Below are 27,986 nucleotides of genomic sequence, written 5' to 3'. Positions count from 1 at the left end.
ACGTCTCCGAAAACGTCGGAGCGCTTTTGAAAATATGTGGTGTCCTGATAAACTGAGCAGATTTTTGAGGTTTACACAGCTACATTCTCGTCTGAAAATATGTTAAACGTTTATTTTGTGACCCAGAAAGAATAATAGGAGTAACATTAAAACTAACTAGCTACCGCCATTGTTGGAAACTGAGCTTCTTCTTCGGAGTTTAACGGCAGCTGGTATCCTTGTACATGCAGTGCTGCCATCTTCTGTTTCAGTCCGTTATTACACTAAATCCTACTACTTATTCCTGCGTCTTTTGGGATCTTACAAAGCTTCAAACGACGCGTCTACTATTAAATTAGTCGTCGACGATTTTGATAGTCGACGTAATCGTGGCAGCCCTAGTATGAACACACACCTGAATGCTCACGAGCAGCAAACTGCTTTTTATATAGGTGCTCACACTTGCTGATGATCGGTTACTCAAGTCCATTTGATTAAAATGCACCTGGATGCTGGTTATCCTCTTAATTCTTATGGAAGCAGTAAGGGTGTACTTAGTTTTTCATGCAGTACTTCTGCATTTCGACTTTTTAAATTAATTAATGACATAGTGTTATATGTCACAATTTGTATTTCATCTGAGGTTGTATTTCTGTAATTTAAGACCTGACATTGTTTCTAGATTCTGATACAAAAAAACGAGCTTGAAGTGACTGTACTTTCTTTTTACATTGACTGTAACTGTCAGGCAGCAAAAATACTTTTTTTTCTTGCTATGCGGGTGGATGTTCGTCTAACGATGTGACATCACGTGTAAACTATGAATAGTGGAGGTAGTTTTTTATCCCTCAGAGGTCTAATTTACAATTGGTGGTATCCCTAACCCTATACTTGGGGAATGGCAAAACAGTCTCTTTATTTTTGTGTTTTTGAAAAAAAAAATGTCCCAGTTTGAAGAATAATTTTCTTTGTTCCCGATTGCCAGCACTAAAAAACAAAATATACATATTATGATTGCCTAGGGTTAAATTTACTCTCTGGTTAGTAATGCCGTCGATGACTTGGCTCTCAGCGGGATAAAGCATTTGTTTGCCGTTTATCTCGATCCCTTGCTGTGAAGGTGCAGTGGAAATTCACATGCAGAACATGTCGCAGCTGAAGTTTGCCACACTGAGAGTATGGAAAAGGGCTGTAATTTTAGTAACTCTATTAGACCAATTAATGCAATTTTGAAAATGCCGTAATGTGGCAGTGATATTCATCGCAGGTTAGCAGAAACCAAAGTGATGTGTGAGCCGTTGCATGTGATGAATGAGTACACAAATGGATTAAAGCAGGATTTCATGGCAGGGGACGACTATTCATCACTTCACTCTCATTTGCATTACCACTTGTGCTTTCCAAGTTCAAGTGAAACAATCAGCAGCAGCTTTAGTCTGTGTTTTTTCTTTTAGACTCCAAACGACAGCTTTTTGGCTGGCTTGGCTTGATACAGAGCAGAATCTGTGCCTGCCGCCATCCGAGGCAAACCTTACATCAGAATGGCAAGCTGCATCACTGTTACAAACACTGTCATCACAGTTGGCCGCATATCCGAGGGCCACACATCAGTCTCTTGACTAGGGGCAAAATTCCAAAATGCAAATTGACCAGAAACTCGATTGTGCTATAGATGCAGGTGACATGAAAAACTTGCATTTGGGTAAAATGTTGGAATTGGGTAAAAAGCTTTACATGCGTTCACTCGTTATTCACATAGTTTTGTACTTTGCCAGAAGAACTCTGTTATTATTGCGATGATTCCTGTTTATAAATGAAACTATTAACAACCACACGCGCACACACACTGTGTAAGGTTTTGAGCCACCTGCCATTTTGTTATATTGTGATTCCAAAGACCTTCTTGTAATTGTAGTCTTGAACAATATGTCACCAGACTGTCTGAAGTTCTTTAAAAATGTTTCATTTTTCAGTTCAATCCTTGTACCTGACCATTTTCATGCAATGCACGTTTGTTTGTTAGACCATGCAACACTGACGTCATTAAAAAACAACAAAAATAAATAAATAAAAAGGGCACCTATCTCGAGAGATAAGCCAGCGTTGTCTATATATAACAGACAACTGGATAAAGATTTAGCTTTAAATTGTTTTATTGGGCATTTCTTACTAGCAGCCTATTGCAACACTAACAGCATGATTCACATTTTGTCCTTTGTGTCAGATTTAAGATTAACATAAGCCAAAGTCGCACTCAAAGTCTGGCCTGTACGTGTTAACATATTTGTGTTCATGACTTTTCGGGAAGGTTAGTCCTGTGCAGGGTGTCAAACAGCTAGAGTGTAAGAGACTCGAATAAGAACACTTGTGATGCGGCTGCATGTAATCTTTCTTTTCTTTGCCTTCTTTCCATCAGCCGCTCTGTCGCTCCACCCTTTGAGGTTGCGGACACAACTATCGCTTTGAATTCTGACTTTAGTTTTTGTATCTTAATAGACAGTCCCCACAATCCTGTCATCTAATTTTACTAGCACCCACTTGCCACTCAGATCCTGGCATCTGCCTCTGACCATCAGAAACACAGCACACATGGTTTCACGTGTAGTGACATTTTTGTTGGATCGGTCCAGTCCTTAATCCAGCCAGATGGATTTCTGCTGCGACTGCCAGACCACCAGTCAGGGTTTCTGCTCACTGCTGTGGATAGCACACACAACACCAATCACTTACTAAACCAACAGTGTGTACTCTGATTAATGAATTTATCCATCTCCCCCGATCATGCTTTCATTCGTAGTGTCCTCCACACATCAGGACAATTGCTCAGACTCTGTATAAAGCAGTAGCCAAACCTCAAATAGCAAAGGTTCAGTATGCTTAAAACATACTAGTTTGTACAACATAAACTGTTGAAAAGTAAGCTTGCAGTCATAGGGACTATTATAGTTATGTGAAACAGGACCTTTCTTTTCAAACCTCACCAGTTAATGCATAAAGTGGACCTGATTATTGGATTGTCTGTTTCGTTCATTATGCTGCTTAGCGGGTTTTCATATAAAAACAAGTTTAAAAAGAAATTGAAAGATAAAAACACAGGATCAAACGAACCCCAGAGTGATTATAAGGCCACACATTATTATATACACACCACACACTAGGGGTGGGTGATAGAAACAATATACGATAGAAACGATATAAATTTGGCCAACGATGGAGATTTTGACTATACCGCTCTATCGCGATAGTGCATGTTGATGATGTCACCAAGCTGCGCATCGCAGCGGCTACAACCATTATCATCTGCAAATTATGGAGGTCGACAGTCATAGCAAAGAGATGAAGCACTTTTGAAATATGGGGAAAGCCAAAAACTGCGCTTCCTCCTCTTCCGTAACATTGATTCATTAATGTTGAATTCTCTCGCAGCTGTTCTATTCCCATGTTGTTGCAGTATATTAATAACTAACTTCGTATTGTGGATGAATAATCTCAGTTGTTCTCCTGACTGAAGTTTGGCCCGTGCATAGCATCCTGCTATGCGATTGCATTTGTCCCTGACCACCAGAATCCCTCACGTTAACTTTTATCGAGTGGAAAAAAGTTGGCGTTCATCCTTCAGCTTCACTGTGCTAATGTTATGCTAACATAGCTGTGTTGCTAGCAATCACGTAGCACAACATTATATACCAGGTAGTCCAACTTCAGTAACCCTGCAAACGCCACTGCTGTTTAGTTTTCTGTCTTCATTTATGTTGGAAGTGGTAGCAGAGCTGTAAGTTTTAATTAGTTTCAAAAATCTCTGTCAGAACATGGTATGAAATGTTTAGGTGTAAACTAGCGAGCTAACTTCCTGTTAACTTCTAACTCTGTTAAATTTAATAAATTCTGTTTTCGTGGAAGCCTGGATGTTAAACTTAATTGTTACACCTGGTAAAGCAGCAACGCTGATAATTTTATTAAAGATGAAAGAATTTAGACCGTTTTTAACTCTGTGTTCGTTTGACTTTGGGACCTGAAATGGACGGAGTTTTGGACCCAGATTACTCTGCGAAGCTCCTCACTACGGCAGCCGTAATGCTCTGACAATCCATCAAGCAGTGTAGCTTACCAAAGTAGTACTAAAACATTTTTTTAACGGATTTCTGCACGCCCAAATCAGTTCGAGGTCAGTAAGCACAACCAGAATTCATACGCACACTCTGAATTTTTGAGAAAATTAAAGGATTTTAGATGTGCCTTATAGTGTGGAAAATACGCTATACAGAAGAAAAGAATATATCGCGATATATATCGTTACCGCACATGCTTTAAATTATATCGCGAAATGGATTTTAGGCCATATCGCCCAGCCCTTCCACACACATTATGTATTTATGGTATTCTTCAAGGCAAAGATTCAATTCGGTGATTAGTTGGAGTGACTGTCTGTTCACAAATATTAATGTGAGCAAAGGAAAAAAAATCCTCCAATTATTTGCTCGCCTAAATCTGCTATTGTGCTGCAATATCCGTCTTTGCTACTCAGACTGTTGAATATCATATCAGGGTTTTTTTTTTTAAAAGACACTTTTTGCCAAGACGGTGAGTTTTCAGAGTGAGAATAAAGTAAGTTGAATCTGAATTGTGAGTTTGCTGTTTTACTCCCAGATTAGATCATAGGCTTTGTTGGATCTTGTTAAAACTCAGTCTTGTTCCAGTGCTATCAGTAAAAACTGTTAAAGGTCTAGGTAGCGTGATCGATTTTGACTTTTATATGCAGCTCTTTCCAGTTTTTGTTTTTTGTGTGTGTGATTAATAATGATGGCACCTTTCACAGGTATGCATTTTGTCCTGGCCTGACCCAATTGCCTGCATATTTGGGCAAGCCTCTTTTCCATTGAAAGACATGATTTCCATTTGCCATAATGACAGAGTAATGGCATCACACCTGGTGCTCCACCCTCATTTGCTTACACATGGAAACACACACACTTGTGCAAGTCAGTCTGACGCACTAAACAAGAAACTTGGCCCAAACTAAGCAAACACATAAATTTCTTTGAAAAATTGGGTGGATTTCTTAGATGCCTTCCAAAGTAGGAAATCACCGCCCAGTCCATTGTCTTCCTGTCTGCTGGGGCCTTCACTTTGCCCCACACCTTACAACCAAGTGAAAATTCAACCTTTTACTCAGTGTTGTGCGCACATACACTGAACAAAAATATAAACGCAACACCTTTGTTACTGCTCCCATTCCCCATGGGATGGACGTAGAGACCTAAAATTCAATCCAGATACACAATATAACCATCCCTCCCAAACAGTGGTCACAAATCAGTCCAAATGTGTGGTAGTGGGCACATCTGCTATATTGAGATAATCCATCCCACCTCACAGGTGTGCCACATCAGGATGCTGATCTGACATCATGAGTAGTGCACAGGTGTACCTCAGACTGCCCACAACAAAAGGCCACCCTGGAATGTGCAGTTTTGTCTCACAGCAAAATGCCACAGATGCCACAAGCAATGAGGGAGCGTGCAATTGGCATGCTGACAGCAGGAATGTCAACCAGATCTGTCGCCCGTGCATTGAATGTTCATTTCTCAACCATAAGCCGTCTCCACAGGCGTTTCAGAGAATATGGCAGCACATCCAACCGGCCTCACAACCGCAGACCTCGTGTAACCACACCAGCCCAGGACCTCCACATCCAGCAGGTTCACCTCCAAGATCGTCTGAGACCAGCCACCCAGACAGCTGCTGGAACAATTGGTTTGCACAACCAAACAATTTCTGCACAAACTGTCAGAAACCATCTCAGGGACGCTCAACTGCATGCCCGTCGTCCTCATCGGGGTCTTGACCTGACTCCAGCTCGTCGCCGTAACAGACTTGTGTGGGCAAATGCTCAACATTCGATGGCGTCTGGCACGTTGGAGAGGTGTGCGCTTCACGGATGAATCATGGTTCACATTGTTCAGGGCAGATGGCAGCTGACAATGTCCCAGTTCTTGCATGGCCAGCATACTCACCGGACATGTCACCCATTGAGCATGTTCGGGATGTGCTTGACCGGCGTATACGACGGCGTGTACCAGTTCCCACGAATATCCAACAACCTCGCACAGCCATTGAAGTGGAGTGGACCAACATTCCACAGGCCACAATTGACAATCTGATAGACTCCATGCGACGATGTGTTGCACTGCATGAGGCAAATGGTGGTCACACCAGATACTGACCGGTTCTGGGTCCCCAGACCCCCAATAGTGCAAAAAACTGCACATTCCAGGGTGGCCTTTTGTTGTGGGCAGTCTGAGGTACACCTGTGCACTACTCATGATGTCAGATCAGCATCCTGATGTGGCACACCTGTGAGGTGGGATGGATTATCTCAATATAGCAGATGTGCCCACTACCACACATTTGGACTGATTTGTGACCACTGTTTGGGAGGGATGGTTATATTGTGTATCTGGATTGAATTTTAGGTCTCTATGTCCATCCCATGGGGAATGGGAGCAAAAACAAAAGTGTTCCGTTTATATTTTTGTTCAGTGTATAAATACACACATTTGGTCTTTTTGTTTTTTTTCCTTATCCTGTTTCTGTTTGCATTGGGGAGAAAAAAGCCATCTATGGTATAATGCTACCATGTGGACCCGACAACAGAACACTGCCTGGATTTTTAGTTAGCAGGACGTGTCAGTGGTTTGGACATTTATCCAAATATACAGTTTATTTAAGTATTTACTAATTTACTACTAATTTATTTATTTGACCAGAACTTTGTTGTTAGGCTAGTTGCATTGTTACTATTTAAGTATGGTCAAATAAAATGTAGTGAACTTGTATTTTCCTCATTCCTACCTCTGAAAATACAAATTTAAACTGCTGATTTATTCTGTGTTCTGGGTTTAACTGACAGACTAGCTAAAGTTCCGCTTTACTTTCATTTAAATATTTATCCTGTTCACAGGACATAATTTCATTTACCTATGGAGAGTTTAGTCCACAATCACAATATTCTCCTGTTTTATCTGTCACTCACCTATGTGTCTTCAGCAAGTGAACTGCTCAGCTGTGAACCCATTGTGAGCTCAAGCTCTCATATTTGGACACTTTGTTCCCAGTAGAGTGCAGATGATGCCTTATTCATTCTATTTTGTACAAAGGTGGCAAAAGTACAGACATTCTGTACTTGAGTAGAAGTACAGATACTACTGTTAAAAAAAATACTCCAGTAAAAGTTGAAGTACTCTATCAACTTCTTTAATTAATAATGTAATGGCTCAGTCGATTTTCTTAGTGTACAGGGTGGTGATCATCTGGGCTGCTGCTGAGGTTTACTGCTTTTTGTGGATGTACACAATGAATTCAACCAGATATCAGCAGATGTTTCATAAGTTTTTCTGGATGACTTCCATCGTCTACACTGACAGTACACTGTTATGCTGGCTTTTTTCTAGATGGTTTAATCTCTCTGGCTTGGCTTTAAAATTGAGCTTTCGTTGTTCTGAAATTGAGTGGACAATCTGGCCAAAAGGTCATAACATGACAGTATGCAGTAAGATGGCCTTTATTTATCCCTGAGCCGTGATAAGCTTTGTAGATAACCCTCTCTTAAACCACTGTCAATAGCTCCTGTCATCACTGCCATCCAAGAGCAACCCCTAAGCCCAGCAGTTTGGTGATTAAAACTGTTAATGTGCCTACCTCTATGGCTCAAATTAACCTAACATATAAAATCCTACAATATTGAAAATATAGCTAGTTACAAATAACAATAACAAACAATACAAATAAGGGCGATGGGAGCCCCAGCAAAAAGAAACAATAACAGGAATAAGACTACAAACCATCAGATTCTGGCTTCTCCCCTAAGCTAATATCAGTAGGCTAAAGTATTAGAGTTACTTGTATAGGGCTGCTAGTAACTCCCACCTCAACTTGTTATTAATAAACAGAAACTGTAAAACCAGCAGAGGGATGATGCTGTTGGTGATGGAGATGAGGGAGTAAATAAGAGGGATCAAGACACCACTTGCCAACCTCCATGCTGTAGCTTCACTAGCTTTATACGGTTGCGAGTGAGCCTTCTGCAGCCACTCAGGTAGGAATACATCAGAGGAAAGAGCAGGTTGATGAGAATGGCAGACAATAGGAGGTTGATGCACGTGCTGGTGCACTGATGGTGCTCGTAACAAAAACAAACCTCCATGATGTGCTCCAAGTCAATCTTGGTGAGTAGCAAAGCCCTAATAACAAGGTCTCCTTTGCTCTCCTTACATTTATGCTTTGGGACTTTTTGAGGGTAATGTTTCATCTTCATTTTTAAGATCTGTTAAGGCTTTAGTCCTCTGCTTTGCTGTAGAAGTGTTTGATGATTCAGCTCCACCCTACTCATGGCAAACTCTGTGGTCTTGGTTAACACAAGTCCTTGTAGTTAGGTTTAGCACTCACTATTCTGTGGCATGACTCTGGAGAGAACAGCATGCTGCTGCTTGTGCCATTAGGTTTTATTCTAGTCCTTTCTTCCTCTGCAGCATTATATTTATTTTATGATGATCACTTGGTGTATGATCTGCTATAGTTTGACGAAATAGCTATGTGGAATATTAAGTGTTGTGAATCCACCAAAAGATTCTGTAAGAGATTACTAAGGAATAGATCATCATACATCATGTTATTCTTATCTCCCAAACGGTTTGATGTATTAGGTTTTGTTGGCTTTATCTGACGGCAGTAGTAGAATACTGCAGCTGCTTAGGGAATGATTGTTTGGTTGTAGAGCACACCCAGCAACCCAGAAAACCCGACCACATTTCACAGTTACTGCCCAAAGCATTACCCCAGAAGAAGTGATTATTATGCGATATTGGCCAGCTGGTGTCCTAGTATTGAGTGTATATGTCACGGTTTCCATGGTGACTGTTTTTTTTTTTCTTCTTCTTCTTTTTGGTTTTTTCATTTGCACGCAGTCACACAGATGGACAGGATCTTGGAAGCAGCCAGATGTATTGTCTTGGACAGATTAGAGCCGTGTCCATGTTGTGCTCTGAAATTAAACAAGGGCATTTGTGTTTGACTGTGAATTGAGTACAGTGAGAATAACAATAACCTTATATGAAAACACTGTTTTTGATGAGCTGCAAATAAAAATGTGCATTTCTGTCTCTTCTAGAGAAAAACTGTTTCTGTGGCACCTGAAGCTCATATTTCCTCAGAGCAGTTCAGAGTTCACTCAGAGGAGGTGAGTAATCAAGTAATAATTACATTTCTTCAATAGTGTATCACAAAAGTTTCTTCTAAATCTTTAGCGTTTAAGTGTGCCCTGAAACCAAAGTGTGTTGATATTGAATTGAAGTTGGGACCATTATTGATCCTTTATTTTCTCTTGCATTTGCCTCTCTATTAACGATGCCTATTTTTGTTGCAGGGTGTCTGACAAACAAACCTTGAAGCAGATCTTGACTTCTTATATTCACCCTACAGAGTCGGACCCTGTCACACGTCAGAAGTGAGCTTTCCCCCCTCACATTTGAAAACAGAACATGTTTTTTTTTTGGTTCAGTTTGTTTTTAGAAGCTGAGATATTTATTTGAAAAATGATGTAACAGCTCTAAACGTTGCTTCAAGAAACTGAGTCTGTAAAAGGAAACCACTTCTAAGTGAAGGTTGAGACACTAACAGAGCCACACAGAAATGTGTCTGTAATTAAAGTTTCATCATTAGAACAGGAAAACCAACATGTTCATGTGTACATATTGTGTACACATTTAAAACTGTAGGATAATTAAATTCAGTTTTATTTATATAGCAACAACAATCACACCTTACAGCCAAGGGTTGTTTACCTTACAACAAGGTAAAGACCCTACAATAATATAGAGAAATCCACAGCAATCAGACCCTTTGAGCAAGCACTTGGTGCCAGTGGGAAGGAAAAACTGTTTTAACAGGAACAAACGTCTAGCAGAGCCAGGCTTGGGGAGGGGGGGGCAGCCATCTGTCACAACTAGTTTGGAATAATGGGGGAGAAAGACAGGACAAATACACGCTGTGCAGGAGAGCCAGAGATGAATAACGTAGAGAGGGTGTCTATCTCCCAAAGCCAAACTGGGAGCTGGTTCCACAGAAGAGGTGCATGAAGGCTGCAGGCTGTGCCTCTTCTGTTCTACTTTTAAATACCCACAAGTTCAGGACCTTGTATGTGAGGAGAAGGATTTTAAATTTGATTCTGGATTTAATGGGGAGCAATTAAGAGAAGCCAGTGTGGGAGAAATATGCTCTCTCTGTCTGGACCCTGTCAGTACTCCCTGTCAGTTGTCAAGGGACAACTTTGACAGTACTGAATTACAATGGCCCGGCCCAGTAGACAATTATTCGAGTAATCTAGTTCCCGTGAGCTGTTAGTACCTTTCCTTGCTTTGGAATGTGCTCCTAGATAAAACTTTGTCCTTGCTTTGTGGCAGTGTGGACAAGCAGCAACTGTGCATTGATTCATTTGGGAATAGTACTAGTGACTTGCCGTCAAAGTGAAAACTATTTCTGTGATCTTGGGAGTAATTTCAGGTATGTGATCCCTTGTGTTTAGCGTTATTGATTTTTATAAATCTGCTAAAACTCCAGCTTTATCTTGCAGCAAAGCTGGAAATCATAAACTAATCCGTTTCATTCAGCAATAGAAATTCAGCTCACACCGATTTGTTTAGGTTTTTTTTTTTTAAACCCATGAATAAAAATAGAAAACATAACAATGTGATAATAGACCTAGAAGTTAACACCTCTTTGATGTATGGCTTGAAAGACCTCTAAGTTCGGGGATAATGACTGGTGCTCAGCCCTTTGTTTTCTGTTGAAAAGTTTTAATGAGCACTTTTTATTGTTGGCAGCGAGTTTGAAGTAGTGTTTTGTTCGTAGATTCTCATAGTTGAGAAAGAGAGCGGAGAAAAGGAAGCCAAATGAATCATTCACAGTAATTATAGTTGAAATGTGGATGGTGGCATTCATACTTAATGGTTTAATGTCAAGTATCCAATTTGACCTGCTTCAAAATTGTAATGCATTGTATACAAGATTTTTGCATTGCCCAAAATTGTCTCGTAAACTGTCACATTAAGCGTCTGAATCAGCTACAGCAGAACAGCACAATAGAGTCTTGTGTTCAAATAGAACCATGGTTTTGACTGTGGGTCTTAATACGCTGTAAAAGCTCTCCTGCTATAAATCATGCTTTTAAAACTGCTTTCACTATTTTCATTATTTTTTGAACTCTGACAATACTTAATACCTATTTTGATCTACAAAAACTATCATTACTTTTCTTGTACAATGGACCCTGGGTGGATGATGTAAACTGGTTGCACTGCAGAGCTATCATTACAAAGTTGCTATTTCTGGGCCATTATATTAACTGTTAAAAAAAACCCCCACACACACACACATTACTGTTTTTGTTTGTGATTTCCAGGTGAAAGAAAACAAAGGAAATGATATTAGTCTTTTAAAAATGTCCTGATGATCAGAAAAAAGACAAGAATTGGGCTGTAGTTTTGGTGGACATAGACAGCTTCTAAAAGTTGACTAAAGGAGCTCAAAAATGATCCTAGCAATGAGCTAAAATGAGGATGACTAAAACCAAATGGTGTGCTTACAGGTTTTGTCCCACATGGAGTCTAAAAATCTTTGGGTAATGAGTGAATATCGATTTCCTTTTAGACTGCTTATGAAAAGGGAACCGGTGGTCACCACCAACATCACCTAGGTACATGAGCCTGCTACTTCAGTCAGCTCAGCAATCCAGATAATTTAGACTGACTGCAGCAGAATGTGCCTCTCTCGCTGTCTTCATTTTGATGTGCAATTGAGGTTCATGTTTTACTCCTCAACAACATTGGGGCCATTCCAACCATCTGACAACAGTGACAGCCTGGTGGTAAAATGACTTTCTTCAAATTTTAGAAAACCTTAGACACAGTGTGTTTTAAATAGCAAATTTAAACTGCTGATGATAAAGTTAATATAAGCTTTACGTTTTTGTGTAGTCAGGGTTCAGTTCTAGTAGTAAACCCTCATAACCTTTTTTTTTTTTTTTTTTGCCTGTCCCGTTTGGCTCTTTTGCCATCAGAATTGTTGTCTAAAGGCAAAGAAAGATGCCCAACGGATTTACTTTACCAAATTGACCATCCCAGCCTTGCCATAATGGTCCATTTGATTCACCTTTTATTGTTTATTTTATTTTCACTTACTGAATATGGGACAGACTTTACTGGGGGAAAGAAGGGGAGAAAGAAAGAGGGAAAGAGAAACAGCTGAGAAGAGGGACGGGGGAGAAGGGCAAAAACCAAAAACCAACAGAATGAGCAGAAAAAGAAAAAAAAGAAGAAAAAAAAATGCATATATCAATCACCTGGGTCACCTGCTGAGAAAGAAAAAAAAAGAAAACAAGCAGAAGAGAACAAGAGTAATAGAATAAACAACATCACAATGATATATGGGAATATGACAGTAAATACTAAATATTAAACATTATTGTGCAGCACATAAGATCAACAGAACACAGTGTGCTTTGAGGTAGGAGCCAAAAAGGGTGTAGTTTGTGGGTGTGATCACCCGTGTGTACACCTGTGAGCATGGACGCGCTTGTTTTTTGTTTTTTAAAAGGTTCCTTCATGTAATGATCTGCTAGAGGGTGTGGGGGGGCCACAGCCCCATCCTCCAGGGCATGAAGCAGGTATGGAGGAGATCAAAGCTCCAGACATCCAGAGGCCCCCAGAACACAAGAGACCAAGGAAGACCAACCCTCATAACCTTAATGAAACTGAAAGCCTTGGGAGGCTCATGTTCAATAAAAGATTTTGATAGCTACAGTTCACCGTTCCACAGGAAGTTTCATAAATATTACTGTATCTAATTAAAGTTATCTGTAGAATGTGAATGAGATGGGTTGCCTGTAACGCTGGTGATTTCTGCTACTGTGCTTTGTCACAGCTATGCTCATGTTTCTCAGAGTGGATAGATTGTCAGCTTTTAATAAGTTGAATTTATCTCCCTGCACACAGAAGCTGTTTTTCAAGAGGTAATCTTCTGTGCTGCTCTTTGTTATCGATCAGCTCAGTACAGTTCAGTAACACAGGATGTGGTCGGGGTCTCCGCACGTTGACATACATTTGCTCTTTTTTTCCATTTCCCAAGCTCTTGTTTCTCCCATCCTGAACAGTAGTCTTTGAACAGGGCAGCTTCTTAGATTGCACTATTTCTTATCTGAACCTCTTACAGAGCAGTGATTTGACTCCTCTGACCTAAGCTTTATACTGATAACAGCGATCAGTGCCTTACTGCAAAATCCACATCAAGAGCATTGTGTAGAGGTGTACAGCTCTTTAAATAGAGACGTGACATAGTCTTTGCCAATCTTTTATACACAGGCTCTTTCTAGTTTCAAGCCAGTGAGGTTTCAACTCTGCATGTTCCATTGGCTAGCTGTTCGCAGCAGGCTCAGGTGCTGTGGTTGACAGTACATACAGTGATTTAATTTGCATAGGAACCTCAGTGGGAGCCTATACATATGTCAGTCAGTATACCAGTGTACATTTGGATCACTGCTGTGCCACGCTCAGTCAATGAGCTCTTTGTGTTTTGACCCTTTTCGTCACTACCTTAAAGCTAGTCACTGTGGCCATATGTTTAGTTCTTGGTGTTAATGTGAGTTTGTTTTTCAGGTTGAAGATGTATGTGCAAGCTCGGTTTGATCATGTCAAAGTCTTCATGAAAGTGGAGGGAAGAAAGGCTAACTCTGTCAGGTGAGATGCTCTTTCACTCCATCCCTAGCATCCCCCTCTGTATCTCCTCTCTCTACATCCATGATTCTTCACTGTGGCCCTTTACTTTCTTCGTCACCTCTCTTGCGCACTCTGTTGTTTTTGATTGATTGATCTAAGATATTCAGACTCTTCTATCTTTACTATCTTTCTTTCCTGCATCTTCATCTATGCCTCCTATATCATTCATGCAGATGTATTCTGCTTTGCTTTTGAGGGAAGCAAGACAGAATCTCTGGGAGAAATTCACCTGGTATCACAGAAACTCATGTCGAGGGGAGTTAACAACACAGTGATGGCACGGCAGGCATGCTGAAAACAGTCCATGAGAAAACAACCTAAAGTGTCACACTGGGCAAATTTAAATCTGGTCAGGGGTTTTTGATCTTTACCCCTAAGCCGTAAAAGGCTGATGGTGTAATGTTGTCACCCTGCCAGGTGAGCGAGCGGGCGCGCACAGCTAAGTTTGTGAAAGTGATACCTCGAGAACAAGACGACGTAGGAGCTTCATATTGATACCATAGGTGTATATACTACTGTAGGACAAGGCTATGGGATAGCACTGGTGGTTGTTAGTATTTTAGAAGTCCTCAGCATCTTTTGATCACAGCTTGCATGTGGTGATAATTTTCTTTTTACATCTGTGAATTAGCTAAGTTATTTAAAAATTTGACATTTGCTTCTTAGACTTGGGCTCTCTCCACTTTGCATACCTTTTGTTTTGCATGCGCCTTCTTTTTTTTCTTTTTTTTTAATTGTGCATTCATTTTTTGAACGGGTCAGGGAGAGGTGATGGTAGCACCCATCTGCCTCGCCTACTTTTAGGCTCTTTGGCAGCCTTCCGATTCTACTTAGTGACAAAGTGAATGATGATCCTTGGTGCTCATTATATTTGCCCCCTGGCTGAGATGAGACATCATAAAACTTCCCATCCTTCATTCTTGTCTCACACACACACACCATCATTTTGCTTTGCAGCAGCAGGTTCAGCTGCACACTTCTTCTCAGGAGATAAATTAAATTTTATAAAAGCATATAGAGGGATAAGAGATTTACCAAGACCCTTACCTTTTTATCCTTAATGCATAGTTTTAAATTCTTCTCATCTCTGAGGCCACAAATATGAACCTTGTACAAGCTAGTGTATTACAATAAGTTCATAAAGGCAGTAAGTTTCCAACCATTACAAATTTCTATAAAGTGTAGCACAGTATAGTATAGTCTACTAGTCACTTTGTTATATACATATAAACTAGAGATGGACCGATCCGATATTACGTATCGGTATCGGTCCGATACTGACCTAAATTACTGGATCGGATATCGGAGAAAAATAAAAAATGTAATCCGATCCATTAAATATCACGAAAGCACCTCACAAAACTTGCCACACGCCGTAACTCACCTCAGAACGTTAGCACGTCGGAGCAGTATGCATCACGTGATAGAGCGGCTGTGGCATGCAGGACCTGTGGTGGTCTGGATAGCATTTGGAGCTTCGCTAGCAACCCGGCATTTCATCTCCGACAAAGTTATCCCCGAGAGAAGTAAAGCAAGTGTGTAAGTCCATCTCTGAATGTTTGTAAAGCATTCCTGCGTTAAGCTTAACAAGCGATATATGGAGCGACTGCCTCTTCTTGCTGCTACTTCAATCATGAAACTGCTTAACGATCAGCTGATCAGCTTTTCTGTTGCGAGTCCGTGTCTCTAGTTTGCTTTTGGCCCACTTCGCACCAGAAAGAGGAAACCAGCGGCTGAACAACAGCAGCACGTTTAAGCTTGATCAGCTGTTGTTAGAATTCATTTAATATTACTTTCTACTCGAGGATCTTTTTCTACGTAGCTGACGGCTGTAACTGTGCAGGGGCGGATCTAGCAAAGTTTAGCCAAGGGGGCCGATAGGGCGTTAACAGGGAAAAGGGGGCACAAAGACATACTTTTCTTTCTTATTCTCATTTAAAATGTCTAGCTTTTAATAAATAATTATCTGACACCCAAAGTTTTAATTTGATGCAAAATGAATAGAAGTCCATTACTGTATATAGTAACTATTAAGTATAATATATACCCTAGTAAGCTATAGTACATTTTCCTTTGGGAAGGTACCATCTGTGCAGTCTGCAATTTTGTTGAAGAAAGATGTTGAATCTATTTAATATTTCTTGAAAAATAATTGATTTCTGTGCATTTTTTTTCACACTGCATCAAATTAAGGTTGATTACGTCGATTAAGCATCATGAGGTGGAGTGTGAGGGGTGGTTCCCCTTTTTTTATTTATTTATTTTTGTTGCTGGGAGTTGGAACCCTATTAGTTAGGTTGCTTAATATTTACGCTAAGTACTCTTTAAAATACCAGAATAGGGAGGATGGTGCAGGTTTACAGTTTTTTACAGACGCTAGGACACATTTCTCAATACTTAGGTCACGTTTGCAAAACTCCTCACACAGTGAGCACAACAGAAGTCTATGTGGGCTAAACTGAGGACCAGTTATCATTGTTTTGGCACAAAATGCATTCAATGACTACATCTCTCAAATTTCATGAATCATCTTCTCACTCAGACACAACAACTGCCAAAAATCTTTGTACGTACAGGACATTTTGCATGTGCTTACATACTGTTTTCAAAACTGTTAAACTTATGGCCAAAACAATAACACAATGCAAAACTTGAAAAGACAGCAAAATCCAACAGCAATATTTTATTGAAACATATTTTAAATCTAAAAATGCAGTTTAACCAGCCACAGCTTATTCTCATTGTAGATGAACATCTACACAGGTGTTACTCCTTCAATTTTTCAACTCCTTCAATTCTGGCATGCCAGAAGATTCTTTCCTAGGTGTGTTGCCCTAGATGACATAAGATGTGATGTGGCCAAATGGAGAAGACCGAGTAGATTAGCATTACTATTGTATGTGTATCAGTGGATGGTGTGTATACAAATTCTTGTATTTTGGGATTACTTAGTGCAAAAAAATAAAAATACATAAACAAATATTAACGAATTCTGCATGATGTCTGATTCATTCCAGTAACATATATTGAAATTATAAACAGAGATGTGTCCTTGTTTTACACAAGAAAACACTGTGTAATGCTACATGTTGTTAGTGTTTTTTAGGTCATTGTTTTGTGGGTGACAAAGTGTGTTTGTTGGCTGTCAACCTTTGCTAGTGTTCTGGAAGAATGAGTTTATTTGAGACCTGAATGAAGTGTTTTGGTAGTTGTAGTGCATTTTGAATGTGAAATGAACTGCTTTGCCAAGCTGACGGTCAGTTAGGAGGATTGTGTGAAGAGTTTTGCAAAAGTGACCTAAGTATTGGGAAATGTGTCCTAGCGTCTGTAAAAAACTGTAAGTTTATTAGATTGATCAGTATTGCTGAACTATGAAATATTTTTTTTTGCATACTGGTATAACAGAATAGCTTTAGTGTAGTTGTTGTTTTAAACTTGAGTATGAACTTATACAAAATGCAGCAAGATATTTAAAAAACAGTTTTGTTGATTAAAAAACACTATATCGGATTCATATCGGTATCGGCAGATATCCAAATTTATGATATCAGTATCGGTATCGGACATAAAAAAGTGGTATCGTGCCATCTCTAATATAAACCACGCTAAAATTCATACTCGTGTCCTACCTTAATGTTATTTAAACCTAATACAGAGAGCAGGGACAGCAACAAGCATCTATAATAACAACAAGGGAAAGTCAGTGCTCTGCAGCCATCAGAGCTCTGACTTGCTCAGGCATGGACTCTGAATCCTTTATCAGCAGCTCATACTTGAAGCCTTGTAAGACGATAGTCAGGGTCCGTATGGATTGCACATGGTTTTCTAGCACATGATTCAAGAGCTTTATTAAAGTGGAAGCTTGGGAATTGGGAACCTTTTTTGCATTCTTTAAACCATTCCTGAAGTACTTCTGGAGTGTTGCGGGGTACATTATCAAATTCACCCTGTATGTTTTATCTGAAAGCATAAAGCATCATAGTTTTAATAAAATATTGATACACTTTTTATGAAAGGCAGTGACACAGAAGATGATGGTGGAGTTTTGCCGAGAGCTTTAATAATCATGTTGACGTGTTTCTTACTTTAAAGCTGAGGTGGATGTTATAAACATAAAAGTAAATTCAAAAGGACGTTTTTAGAGAACAAATTAGAGATGGAGCTGTGCTTTCTAGAAGTGTGACTAATGTGTGCGTCGTAACTTTGTTCATTTAAAACCTTTCTTTCTTTACAATGATGCTTCAAATTGCACTTGTTATGTTACAGCATCAACACATTGTAATGTTCCATTTAACATTACTTTATTACATATTTGCATAAATGTATCCAGTGTCGTTGTATCAAAAGTCATTTTTTTGTTTTTTCCCCCCTAAGGCTGTTCTGTTTAGGTGGGCGGGGCACATCATATGAGGTGATCATGTCAAGGTGGAAATAATAGCACAGGAATTTCCTGTTAAGATTTCGTTTTTACATAAATGAATCACTACTTTTGTCATTTTTGGCAGAAGATCATTTCTTTCAAAAGGTCTTATACGTGACTTTTAACAGCGTTTGGCCTGATACACATTTAGTAGTCGTTAGTAATGAGTAACTGAGCAGCATGAACAAATCAATCTATTTGACATTCTCTCCTCAGTATCTGCCAGAACAGTGTTTTAAGTGTCTGTTAATTCAGAGTACAATTTTTAGTTTTGAATCCAAATGAATAGAAGAGGGTAAAATTCTATATTTTTTAGGGTAATAATCTTATTAACTATGTACAGTTCTGCATCTCAGTCTTGTGTCAACAGGTTCTACTTTAATGAGAAGAGAGGCCCTATCTGCGCTTGTATCTTGTTTAAGAGGTTCCAAATCCGGTCGGATTATTTCAACCACAAATAAGCCTCTACTTTCTGAATAATGCAGACTTGGTGGAAAACCCCTAATTTTACAGTGTTATTAATGTTAAGAAGTCATGGATAGAAGTAGTCATGGCTTCTTAGTGGTCATTTGCCACGTCTAACACAAAAGGTATGACTGCGTGTTTTTTGTTGTCTACTGGAATATCAACCACCTCCAATAAAGGAGTTCTTGTGCTAAAATAAGTGGCGCTTGTATAGCCCACATCCTCTTACTGGAAAGGTGAGCATGTGCATCAAGGGAACCATTCACACATTTCTGATGTTTGTTTATGGGGTTGTTGTTTTTTTTTCGTGTTTATTTTTTTTTTTAGTCATTCCTCCCATGTGATCCTGGGGATGCCCTCTCCTCTTTTCCCTTACCACTGCCTTTCCTCTCAGTCTGCCAGACGGAGAGGGATGCATCCTTGATGTCTAAAATGGAGCTGCTCTTTTTACAAAGCGAACCGTATTTTTCTGCTTTCTGGGTTTTTTAGTTTAGTTTTTTTAACCAGTATTGTGCTGTTGCCTTAAGGCAGTGATGTTCCTGTCCTGTTGAAGCTGTTCTTTTTCTCACATATTTGTGGCTAGTGCTTTCCTTAGTCCCCTGGAGCTTTTCTATCTGCTCTCCCTCGGCTTGCCCTAATGCTACGTTCAAGTATGTTTCTGCACAGCAGATGCTTACCTCAGGTCTCCTGCTGGTTGCTGAACAGCAAGGCATTTCTAAGGTATTCATTAGGTAATAATGACATTTTTCTTCTTTCAAGTGACTTCAGCTTTTACACAAACACACAGTGTGAAATAGTGTTTGTTAAAAAGCACTGTTTGACTATCTTCAGTTGTCACTTTTGGTAAAATTTGCTGTAATTTTTGTTTGGGAGAACATGGGCAGACACATGGTGCTTGAAGGTCTGCACTGAAACAGTTTTGTGTTACTTTTTAAACTGAACCTCTGTAGTGCAAACTTTTCCAAACCTGGCTTAAGAGGAGTTACACCCTGAAATTAAGGAATAAAGGTGCAATTAAGTGTATAAAGTGTGGACAGGGATGGTTGCCTAGGACACTGACTAATAGCTCTACCTTGATGTCCACATTCAGTACAGGTCAGCCAGAGTTAACAGCCATAAGACTTTATGCAGTTCTGACAAAGAATTACTCTGAAAATACGATCTAATTATGAATGTGAATGTGTAGGCAAAATATGAATTATGTTTGTCTTTTTTTATGCCAAAGCAACATTACAAAAAAAGCCATTAAAACAGCTTTTTAAAATTGTGTTTTGGTGTTATAGCCCAAAAAGAAAGAGCCTGATTTGCACATCCTAGTTTTACAGATGGAGGTCACTAACATTTTTTTTCACTTCTTTCTCTCTTTTTTTTTTTTTTACCCCACTAGTTTTGCATTTGGCTAAAGTCAATGTCACTATTGTTAGCATGAGGCAAGGCCCTACAGAGGTTGTACAGGCAGTCCAAATCCTCCAGGATGGCACATTAACATGTGCCTTTGCCAGAAGATTTGCTGTCTCCCAGCACAGGACTCGTCTCCACTCTTTTGTCCTTGAAATCCTTGGACCCATTTTCAGACCCTGTGCTGGTGCGGTGGGTCCTGGGTTCTTCCTGGTGCACGATACTTCCCTATCTCATGTTGTGAGAATATGCAGGTAGAGTAGTGTTGTGCAAATTGCTACTGAAGTATCGATTCTTGCAGTGCCAGAAATGTATGTTCTAGAATCAAATGTCATATTGAAATATCGATATTTTAGTGATTTCAGGTAAACTTGTAGTTCATGATTAACAGGAACACAATGGAAAGTAACTATATTATTGAAATTGTCTGAATGATTGTTAGGAACTACTTCTTCCGCCTGTCATAGTGATATACAAAATATGGCTGTATAAATGCATCAGTGGGCGCACTCACTCAGTTGAGGATCATAGGCAGAGTCACAAACAGCCAAGATGCGGTGTGTGACAAATGTGGCAAGGCCACAAACCTTGTTAAACACAAACAATTAAATTGTGACACAAAATATGATGATGAGGTGAACCGAAGTAGGACGGGAAGGACAGGTGCTGCACGCTGAGTCCTTTGGTGCAGGAGAAAATGTGGAGCTGTTGGCAACGTGTAGTGCTTCTGAATTTTGGAAAGTGACTGACTTCTAGGCTTATTTTTGTGTCTATGTTTAAATGATGTCAATTCAATGCTTCCTTAAAATTACAGAATCCCATTTGTTTAAATTGTAGAGCACTTGAAGTGGAATATGGAGACCAGGTGTCTTAAAAATATACAACGTACTTGCTGTATTTTTATTTTTTTTTACTGAGTGCTATTTTTGAGCTATTTTTTTTTAGCAGTGTATTTCCGGGAAACCATTGGGGGGAAAAAAATCATTCATCTCTAAGATAAGAGATTTACCATCAGAGGTGGAGTTGATGGAGTTCGGCTTGTGCTGATCTGTTGTGTGATTTCAACATAGTTTGGTTTCCATGTCTGATCTGATGACGCCTTCTGTATTTTATACCATTTCCTTAGGTTATTTTTAGGTCAAATCAGCAATGTGGTGGAACAGCTGCAACTTTTACTTGCATTCACATTTTCTTTTCTGAGTGCCTACTTTTTAGCAGTTAACAAAAATGAAAGGGGACATTGTCATTGCGTGAGGAAAAATAACTGAGGTCAAAAATTTTTGGAGGAATCCCGGAAACCTTCTGCAGCCAGCCGCACCCTGTGAGTCAATATCAGTTCAAACAATAAGATTGTCTTAACAATTAACAGCAGTGTTATTCTGTAGAACGCTTGTGCAACTGGACTTGTGTAATTGTATGTTTGCAATAGATTTATATCTTAATCTAATAGTTTTCAACATCACAGTACAGAGATCGTTCCCATTTAAAACCTCCAGTTTCATATTGCGATGGCTGTCCATCCCCAAAACAGCTCAATCTTGCACGTGATCTTGCAATGCCTCGAGCTCTTTGTCATGTTCCTAAAGACTTTCTCCAGTTTATTTTGTTGTGTTGTTCTGCCAGGTAAGGCAACAACTTTTGGGTGTTCGGTGTGTTTCCCAGAGTTCAAATCCACATGAATACCAGGCCTGAAGGTTTCCAGCTAGAGATTTGCGGTGTGACGGAGTGGTCAATGTTGCTTGACTCATCTGTTGTTGGTTTTAATGTTGTGGCTGATTGGTGTATGTATTCAGTGGTCATATTTGCAGTTTCTCTATGTCCTTCCCATTTTACACGGCTGTCTCTTTGCTGATGGGACTCGGCAGCAGAAGGAAAACAATGGGAACCTCCCTGAAGAGAACATCAGTGTGTCCTCTGTTCATTCACAAGAACATTATATAGAGACCAGATGTGTGCACGCTCTTGGCTGAGCCACCCGGTCTTGATCTTCAGAAATATCCAGGATTTAACACTGCAGGGAGCCACTCTCTCTGTTTGCCAGCTACCCCTCTTAAATGGTTGTTTACCAACATGTATGTTTTAATTTAGCCCCCCCCCCCGAGAAAAAATGTAAAAAACATCCGTTAAGAGTAATCTCTTTATCAGTAAGACATAAAAATGAATGACATGGAAACAGTAGATATTTGGTGTGCACATCAAAGTGGATGCAGTCATTGTAAGTATGCTACTTTCTTGCATATTGTGGCTTTTCACACTGGATTCTCCTTTTGATCTGAAACGTCACTTTGTTTTACTTCAGGAAAAAATGTGCTGTGGCTGTTAATATGTAAAATAATGCGTAGTAGTAGTAGTAGTAGTAATAATCTCCATTAATGACCTGTAAATGTCACATTATAGCAGTGTTTTGATCGGTGCGCGTAGTGGGTGGATACCTGGGTGGATCTAATTTTCATGTGATTTTTCCAAAACAAACAATGGCTTAAGTCAGTTACGGTTCGACAGTACACATGTTGATGTCTTGTGTTTTGGTGACAGCAACCTAAGCTGGCTCTGTGTTGCTAGCTCATGTCTCCAAGAATCCAGTCAACTATTCAGATCGGTGATTTATGACCATCTCTAATGTGCCACAGGTCTACTTTAAGACAAAGCTAGGCTGATGTCATCAAGTGCAAATAGTTAAAGGAGCGGTAAGAAAGCTGTGCTTGAGAGATGTCGTCGACTCTCAACTAAAGTCAGTTTCCATTCCACGAGACAGGCACTGAGCAGGATCTCGTTTTTCTGCCAAGCCATGACTCAAATCTCTATCAATCCTTTAATGAGCGTCAGCAGTCACTGTGCCTCGGGCGACAAGAGAAATAAAGAGCTGCAGTTGCCGGTTTAGGAGGTCCAACAGTAGTGATGTGACTTTATTTTTGCATGACATCTCTTTGTTATAAACACTCGTTTGGTCTCTTTTGTGCTTTCATTTGATTTAAAATAGGTATCATGAGTTGGACATTGAGAAGAGCCTGAGGGATAACCTGAGCTACAAAACACTGATTGAATATCCTGAGCTGCATGTTGTACTCAAAGATCACTGGAAGGACTATCCACTGAAAGGACCAGGTAAAAAAACAAACACACCCACCCTAATCTCAGCCCTTTTTCTCATCTCATCTAACTTTCTGTTATTTTCCCCTGCATGCATGCTTTTCTGCTGATTTCCAAACAACTTTTAGTAACTAAACAACAGGATGAATATATAATGAGTTCAAATACTATGTAGCCCCCAAACGCCAATCTCTCTCCACTCCCCCGATTCCAGCAGCATTGTATCATGTCCTGGTTTCTCCAGCTGAGGCTTTAAGACTTTGTTCCCTTATTTTTCACTATGGCAACATGCTACCCAAAAGGAAATGAGCGTGCTCTGTTCAACATCACTTACACCACCTTAACCTCAACTGCAATTGTGGCCAGAAAGAGGATCAAACATGGCTTATTGCTGAAGATTGACCTCATAAGCTGTGAAGTGAGAATAGACGAGAAAACAGGAGATGAGTCCGTGCTTCTTCTCACCTCTGCGTCACTTTCCACTACTGCTGGGTTTTCAGTGTCGAGAACCATCAGTCGCGTCAAAACAGGACAGCGTGTCACGAAAAGCACGCTCATCCGTTTGGTTCCTGTGAGATGTGTACAGTTCGGTCCAGCTGTGGTTATCGCAGTACTTTCGGTATGATCACAAAAGACCACACAAACACAGTATCACAGTTACTGTCAGAGCCAGACTAGCCGAATGGCGAATGAGATCATTTTTAGTCTGAGTGTGTGCGTGTCTGTGTTTTTAGTGATAAGGCCTCGGTACCACGCTGTTTTCCTATAAGGTTAGCTGTAGAAACACACTGATGATTACACATGCCATGGACTGTGAAGCTAGACGGGAAATGATAACAAGCAATTGGACAGCGTGGCAGCGACTGTATCTGCTGAAGTAATGTTGGGGGTCTGGCAGGCTCCAAGCATGCACCGTGCAGCCAGACAGTTTAAACTGAATTCTATATTTTGTTCTATAAACAGACCTGAAATATGACAGAAGTCTTAGAAAGTACTGTCTGCAGCCCCAACGTAGCCAAAAGGTTAAAGTCAGTTATCTTTGGGTTTCTGTCGCGCAGAGCTCACTCGTCACTTCACTGGAAATGTTGCAATACCACTCTTGGGTGTCAGATCTACAGGGTGGGCCATTTATATGGATACACCGTGATAAAATGGGAATGGTTGGTGATATTAAAGCCCTGTTTGTGGCACATTAATATATGTGAGGGGGCAAACTCCTCAAGATGTGTGTTGACCATGGTGGCCATTTAGAAGTCGGCCATCTTGAATAAAACGTTTGTTTTTTCAATAGGAAGAGGGCCATGTGACACATCAAACTTATTGGTAATGTCACAAGAAAAACAATGGTGTGCTTGGTTTCAACATAACTTTATTCTTTCATGAGTTATTTACAAGTTTCTGACCACTTATAAGATGTGTTCAATGTGCTGCCCATTGTGTTGGATTGTCAATGCAACCCTCTTATCCCACTCTTCACACACTGATAGCAACACCGCAGGAGAAATGCCAGCACAGCCATCCAGTATCTGTAGTTTCAGGTGCTGCACATCTCGTATCTTCACACCATAGACAATTGCCTTCAGATGACCCCAAAGATAAAAGTCTAAGGGGGTCAGATCGGGAGACCTTTGGGGCCATTCAACTGGCCCACGACGACCAATCCACTTTCCAGGAAACTGTTCATCTAGGAATGCTTGGACCTGGCACCCATAATGTGGCGGTGCACCATCTTGCTGGAAAAACTCAGGGAACGTGCCAGCTTCAGTGCACAAAGAGGGAAACACATCATTATGTAGTAATTTCAAATATCCAGTGGCCTTGAGGTTTCCATTGATGAAGAATGGACCCACTATCGATGTACCCTATATACCACACCAAACCATCACTTTTGTTGTTCCAACAGTCTTGGAGGGATCCATCCAATGTGGGTTAGTGTCAGACCAATAGCGGTGGTTTTGTTTGTTAACTTCACCATTCACATAAACGTTTGCCTCATCACTAAACAAAATCTTCTGCATGAACTGAGGGTCCTGTTCCAATTTTTGTTTTGCCCATTCTGCAAATTCTGTGCGCCGATCTGGGTCATCCTCGTTGAGATGCTGCAGTAGCTGGAGTTTGTAAGGGTGCCATTTGTGTGTAGCTAATATCCACTGAAGGGATGTTCAACTAATGCCACTCTCCAGTGACATGCGGCGAGTGCTACGCTGTGGGCTCTTGCTGAATGAAGCTAGGACAGCCACTGATATGTCTTCATTAGTGACAGTTTTCTTGCGTCCACATTTTGGCAAATCCAACACTGAACCAGTTTCACGAAACTTAGCCAGGGTGTAGTTACCGTTGCATATCGCTTTCAACATAACACAAGTTGTTCCCAATGCTTCTCTTTTTCTCTCATGACTCTCATGTACATGTTTTAACCTGTTAGAGTTTTACTATAGGAAATAACTGTGTGCAGTCACCTTATAAAAATGGGATTATATTGTTTCAGCTGAACCTGCATCAGCTTGTGCTCCTTTTGCAGCAAAGAATGACAAGGTTGGCCAAGAAAAGGAAACTGCGACCCAAGTTTCGCCATCGCCACAAAGATCTCCCACAACAGGAGAAACCAACATCAGCAGAACTGCCCAAGAGATGGAACCCCCACCACAGAAAAAGGCAAAGAGAGGAGATGAGGAGCAAGAGGAGGGAGAGATCACAGACAGTAGTGATGAAGACGATAAAAATATCCCATGTGATTAAAGCTGCGACGATGCCAAAGATCCCAATAATGACACGAAAGTGACTAAAGATGAAGTGCAGTAGAAGTCGGTGGTGGACAGTGTTGTTATTAATGAACACAGTGACAGCAGCAGGGATCAGTGAATGATGAGGGGATTACTGAAGAAAGAGCGGAGGTCAGCATGACTAAGGAAGGGGGCTCTTAAAGAGCCGATGGCTATTCTCATATCCCTGCCTGTGGAGATGAAAATGAGTCAGCTAATGCTGCTGACAGCCGGGGGATTGGAATGACAGTATCCAGATACTGAGGCTGTGATGCTGCACACGTCACAGGAAGTCATCAGTCTTCTGTCAGTTTACTTTAGTCCTTTTTCAGTATTTGTATATAGGTCATTTTCAGTAGCGAGAATAACTGTTAATGAAATGTATTATTATTTGCACTTAGAATCATTTCAGTTTTTATTTTTATACTGACTGATTTCATAAGTGAATCACTGATAATATTTAGGGTTTTGATATTACTTTAATTTCAAAGCAATATATATATATGTTAGTAAAATAAATGTGTTAATAACATCTTATTCTGTTAAAAATGTTGTTTTGTTATTAAATGAATTTATTTTAAAAACCATCATCTGTACTAGGATTTGTGTGTTTTTAAATTCAGTTTTTATATTTGTCTGGATTTCTGCTTTGTCAAATAAAATCAGTGTTTGGAAATGTTGGTTTTCATGATACTTATTTCCCCTTTATGTGTAATTCTCATACTGCAAAGATAAAAATATATTTTTATTAACATAGAAAATCTTGTAAACAAAACTCTGAGGCCATCACTGTGTTTGCTGATGTAGCTGTTTGACAGCTGTTTGAGGGTTTGTGATTTTTAAAAAAAATAAAATAATTTGCATAATGTTAAATCTTCAAATTCTAGGGGCACTTGACACTCAAAAATACAAAAGCTCAATGCAATTTATTTAGTTTCTATATGTGGAAACATGTAAATTTGCTTCCATATGGTGGACAACAGGAAAAGCCCAGAAATGACTTGTATTGAATATGTATTTGTAATGTATTAAGTTCACTGGGCTTTTATGGGCTTTTTCACTAATTTTCAGTCTAGTCCTTGTATCTTATTATCCTCAGAGAGCCACTTAATGCTGACTTTGTCCAAAATCTCAAGGGATTCTCCAATGTTGTCTCCACATAACTGATAACATCACAAAGAACCAATTTTATATGCTCTCGTTCAGAAATTCAGGAAACTGGAGAAGTGGGGGATGTAAAAAAAAAAAAAAAAAAAAAAAAAAAACTAGATTAGCAGTATGTGAAAGTCCTTACGAAACGAAAAGGGAAAAAAAAGGAGGTCCATCTGAAAAAAGTCTGTTTGGCAGTAGCTTAATTTTTCAGCAAGACAAACACACTGCAAGTCCAGAAAAAGTTTTCCTTCGGATCACAAATACAATAAAATGCCATCAGTCATGGACAGGCCTCCCACTGCCTGGACCCAACATCAGGGAAGCTGTGTGGAATCGTCTTGATAGGAAATGGAACAAAATCAACATCCAAAGAGGAGCTTTGAATATCGTTCAAGAAGCCTGGACAACTATTCCCGAAGACTGCTTAAAAAAATGACAAGCTGATAAAGAGTTAAGGCTGTCTTTAAGAATAAACGTGGTCATACAAACTATTGACTTTTACAATTATTAAAATTGTAGAATTGTACAAACTCTGTTGTTGCCTTATGTACTTTATTTCCATGCATGTTTGCACATGTTTCAATAATTTGGTGCACCCACGTAAAGAAATAGGGGGTGACTCAACTTTTCTTTAAGGTGAGTATCAAGCCCGGTGTCTAGCAACACTTGGTCACGTTTCGGATACAGTCAAAACATGACTCATAAAAGGACCGCAACTACTGAACAAAAGAAACGGTGCTTGTAGAGATCATGTGATATAATCGTAAACTCCAAAGCTAATTAATAGCTAAACTAACAATAACCAAAAAATGCAGAAAAGAACTCATGCCCGTCTCACTCTCGTTGAGCAGTGTCTCCCTCTGTTCATTTAAGTGAAAACTTCTGGAAACCAGA

General features: G+C 39.8%; 1 protein-coding gene across 2 annotated transcripts in view; it reads left to right on the top strand.

Annotated features, from left to right (window-relative positions):
- znhit6 (zinc finger HIT-type containing 6) overlaps window positions 1-26,616 on the top strand; it is a 44,827-nt gene extending 18,211 nt beyond the window's left edge. The window contains exons 6-10 of one of the 2 annotated variants that reach the window (XM_004562125.6): window positions 9,146-9,214; window positions 9,401-9,481; window positions 13,686-13,766; window positions 23,069-23,193; window positions 25,667-26,616. In XM_004562125.6, coding sequence (XP_004562182.2) covers window positions 9,146-9,214; window positions 9,401-9,481; window positions 13,686-13,766; window positions 23,069-23,193; window positions 25,667-25,917 — 607 coding nt within the window. In that variant the 3' untranslated portion in view covers window positions 25,918-26,616. The remainder of the gene's footprint in view (window positions 1-9,145; window positions 9,215-9,400; window positions 9,482-13,685; window positions 13,767-23,068; window positions 23,194-25,666) is intronic. The other variant, XM_004562126.5, reaches the window with a different exon arrangement.
- Window positions 26,617-27,986: the final 1,370 nt, after the last annotated feature.

This window comes from Maylandia zebra, linkage group LG17, assembly GCF_041146795.1.
Source record: "Maylandia zebra isolate NMK-2024a linkage group LG17, Mzebra_GT3a, whole genome shotgun sequence".
NCBI lineage: Eukaryota > Metazoa > Chordata > Actinopteri > Cichliformes > Cichlidae > Maylandia > Maylandia zebra.
This window is presented reverse-complemented; position numbering and strand designations above follow the sequence as displayed.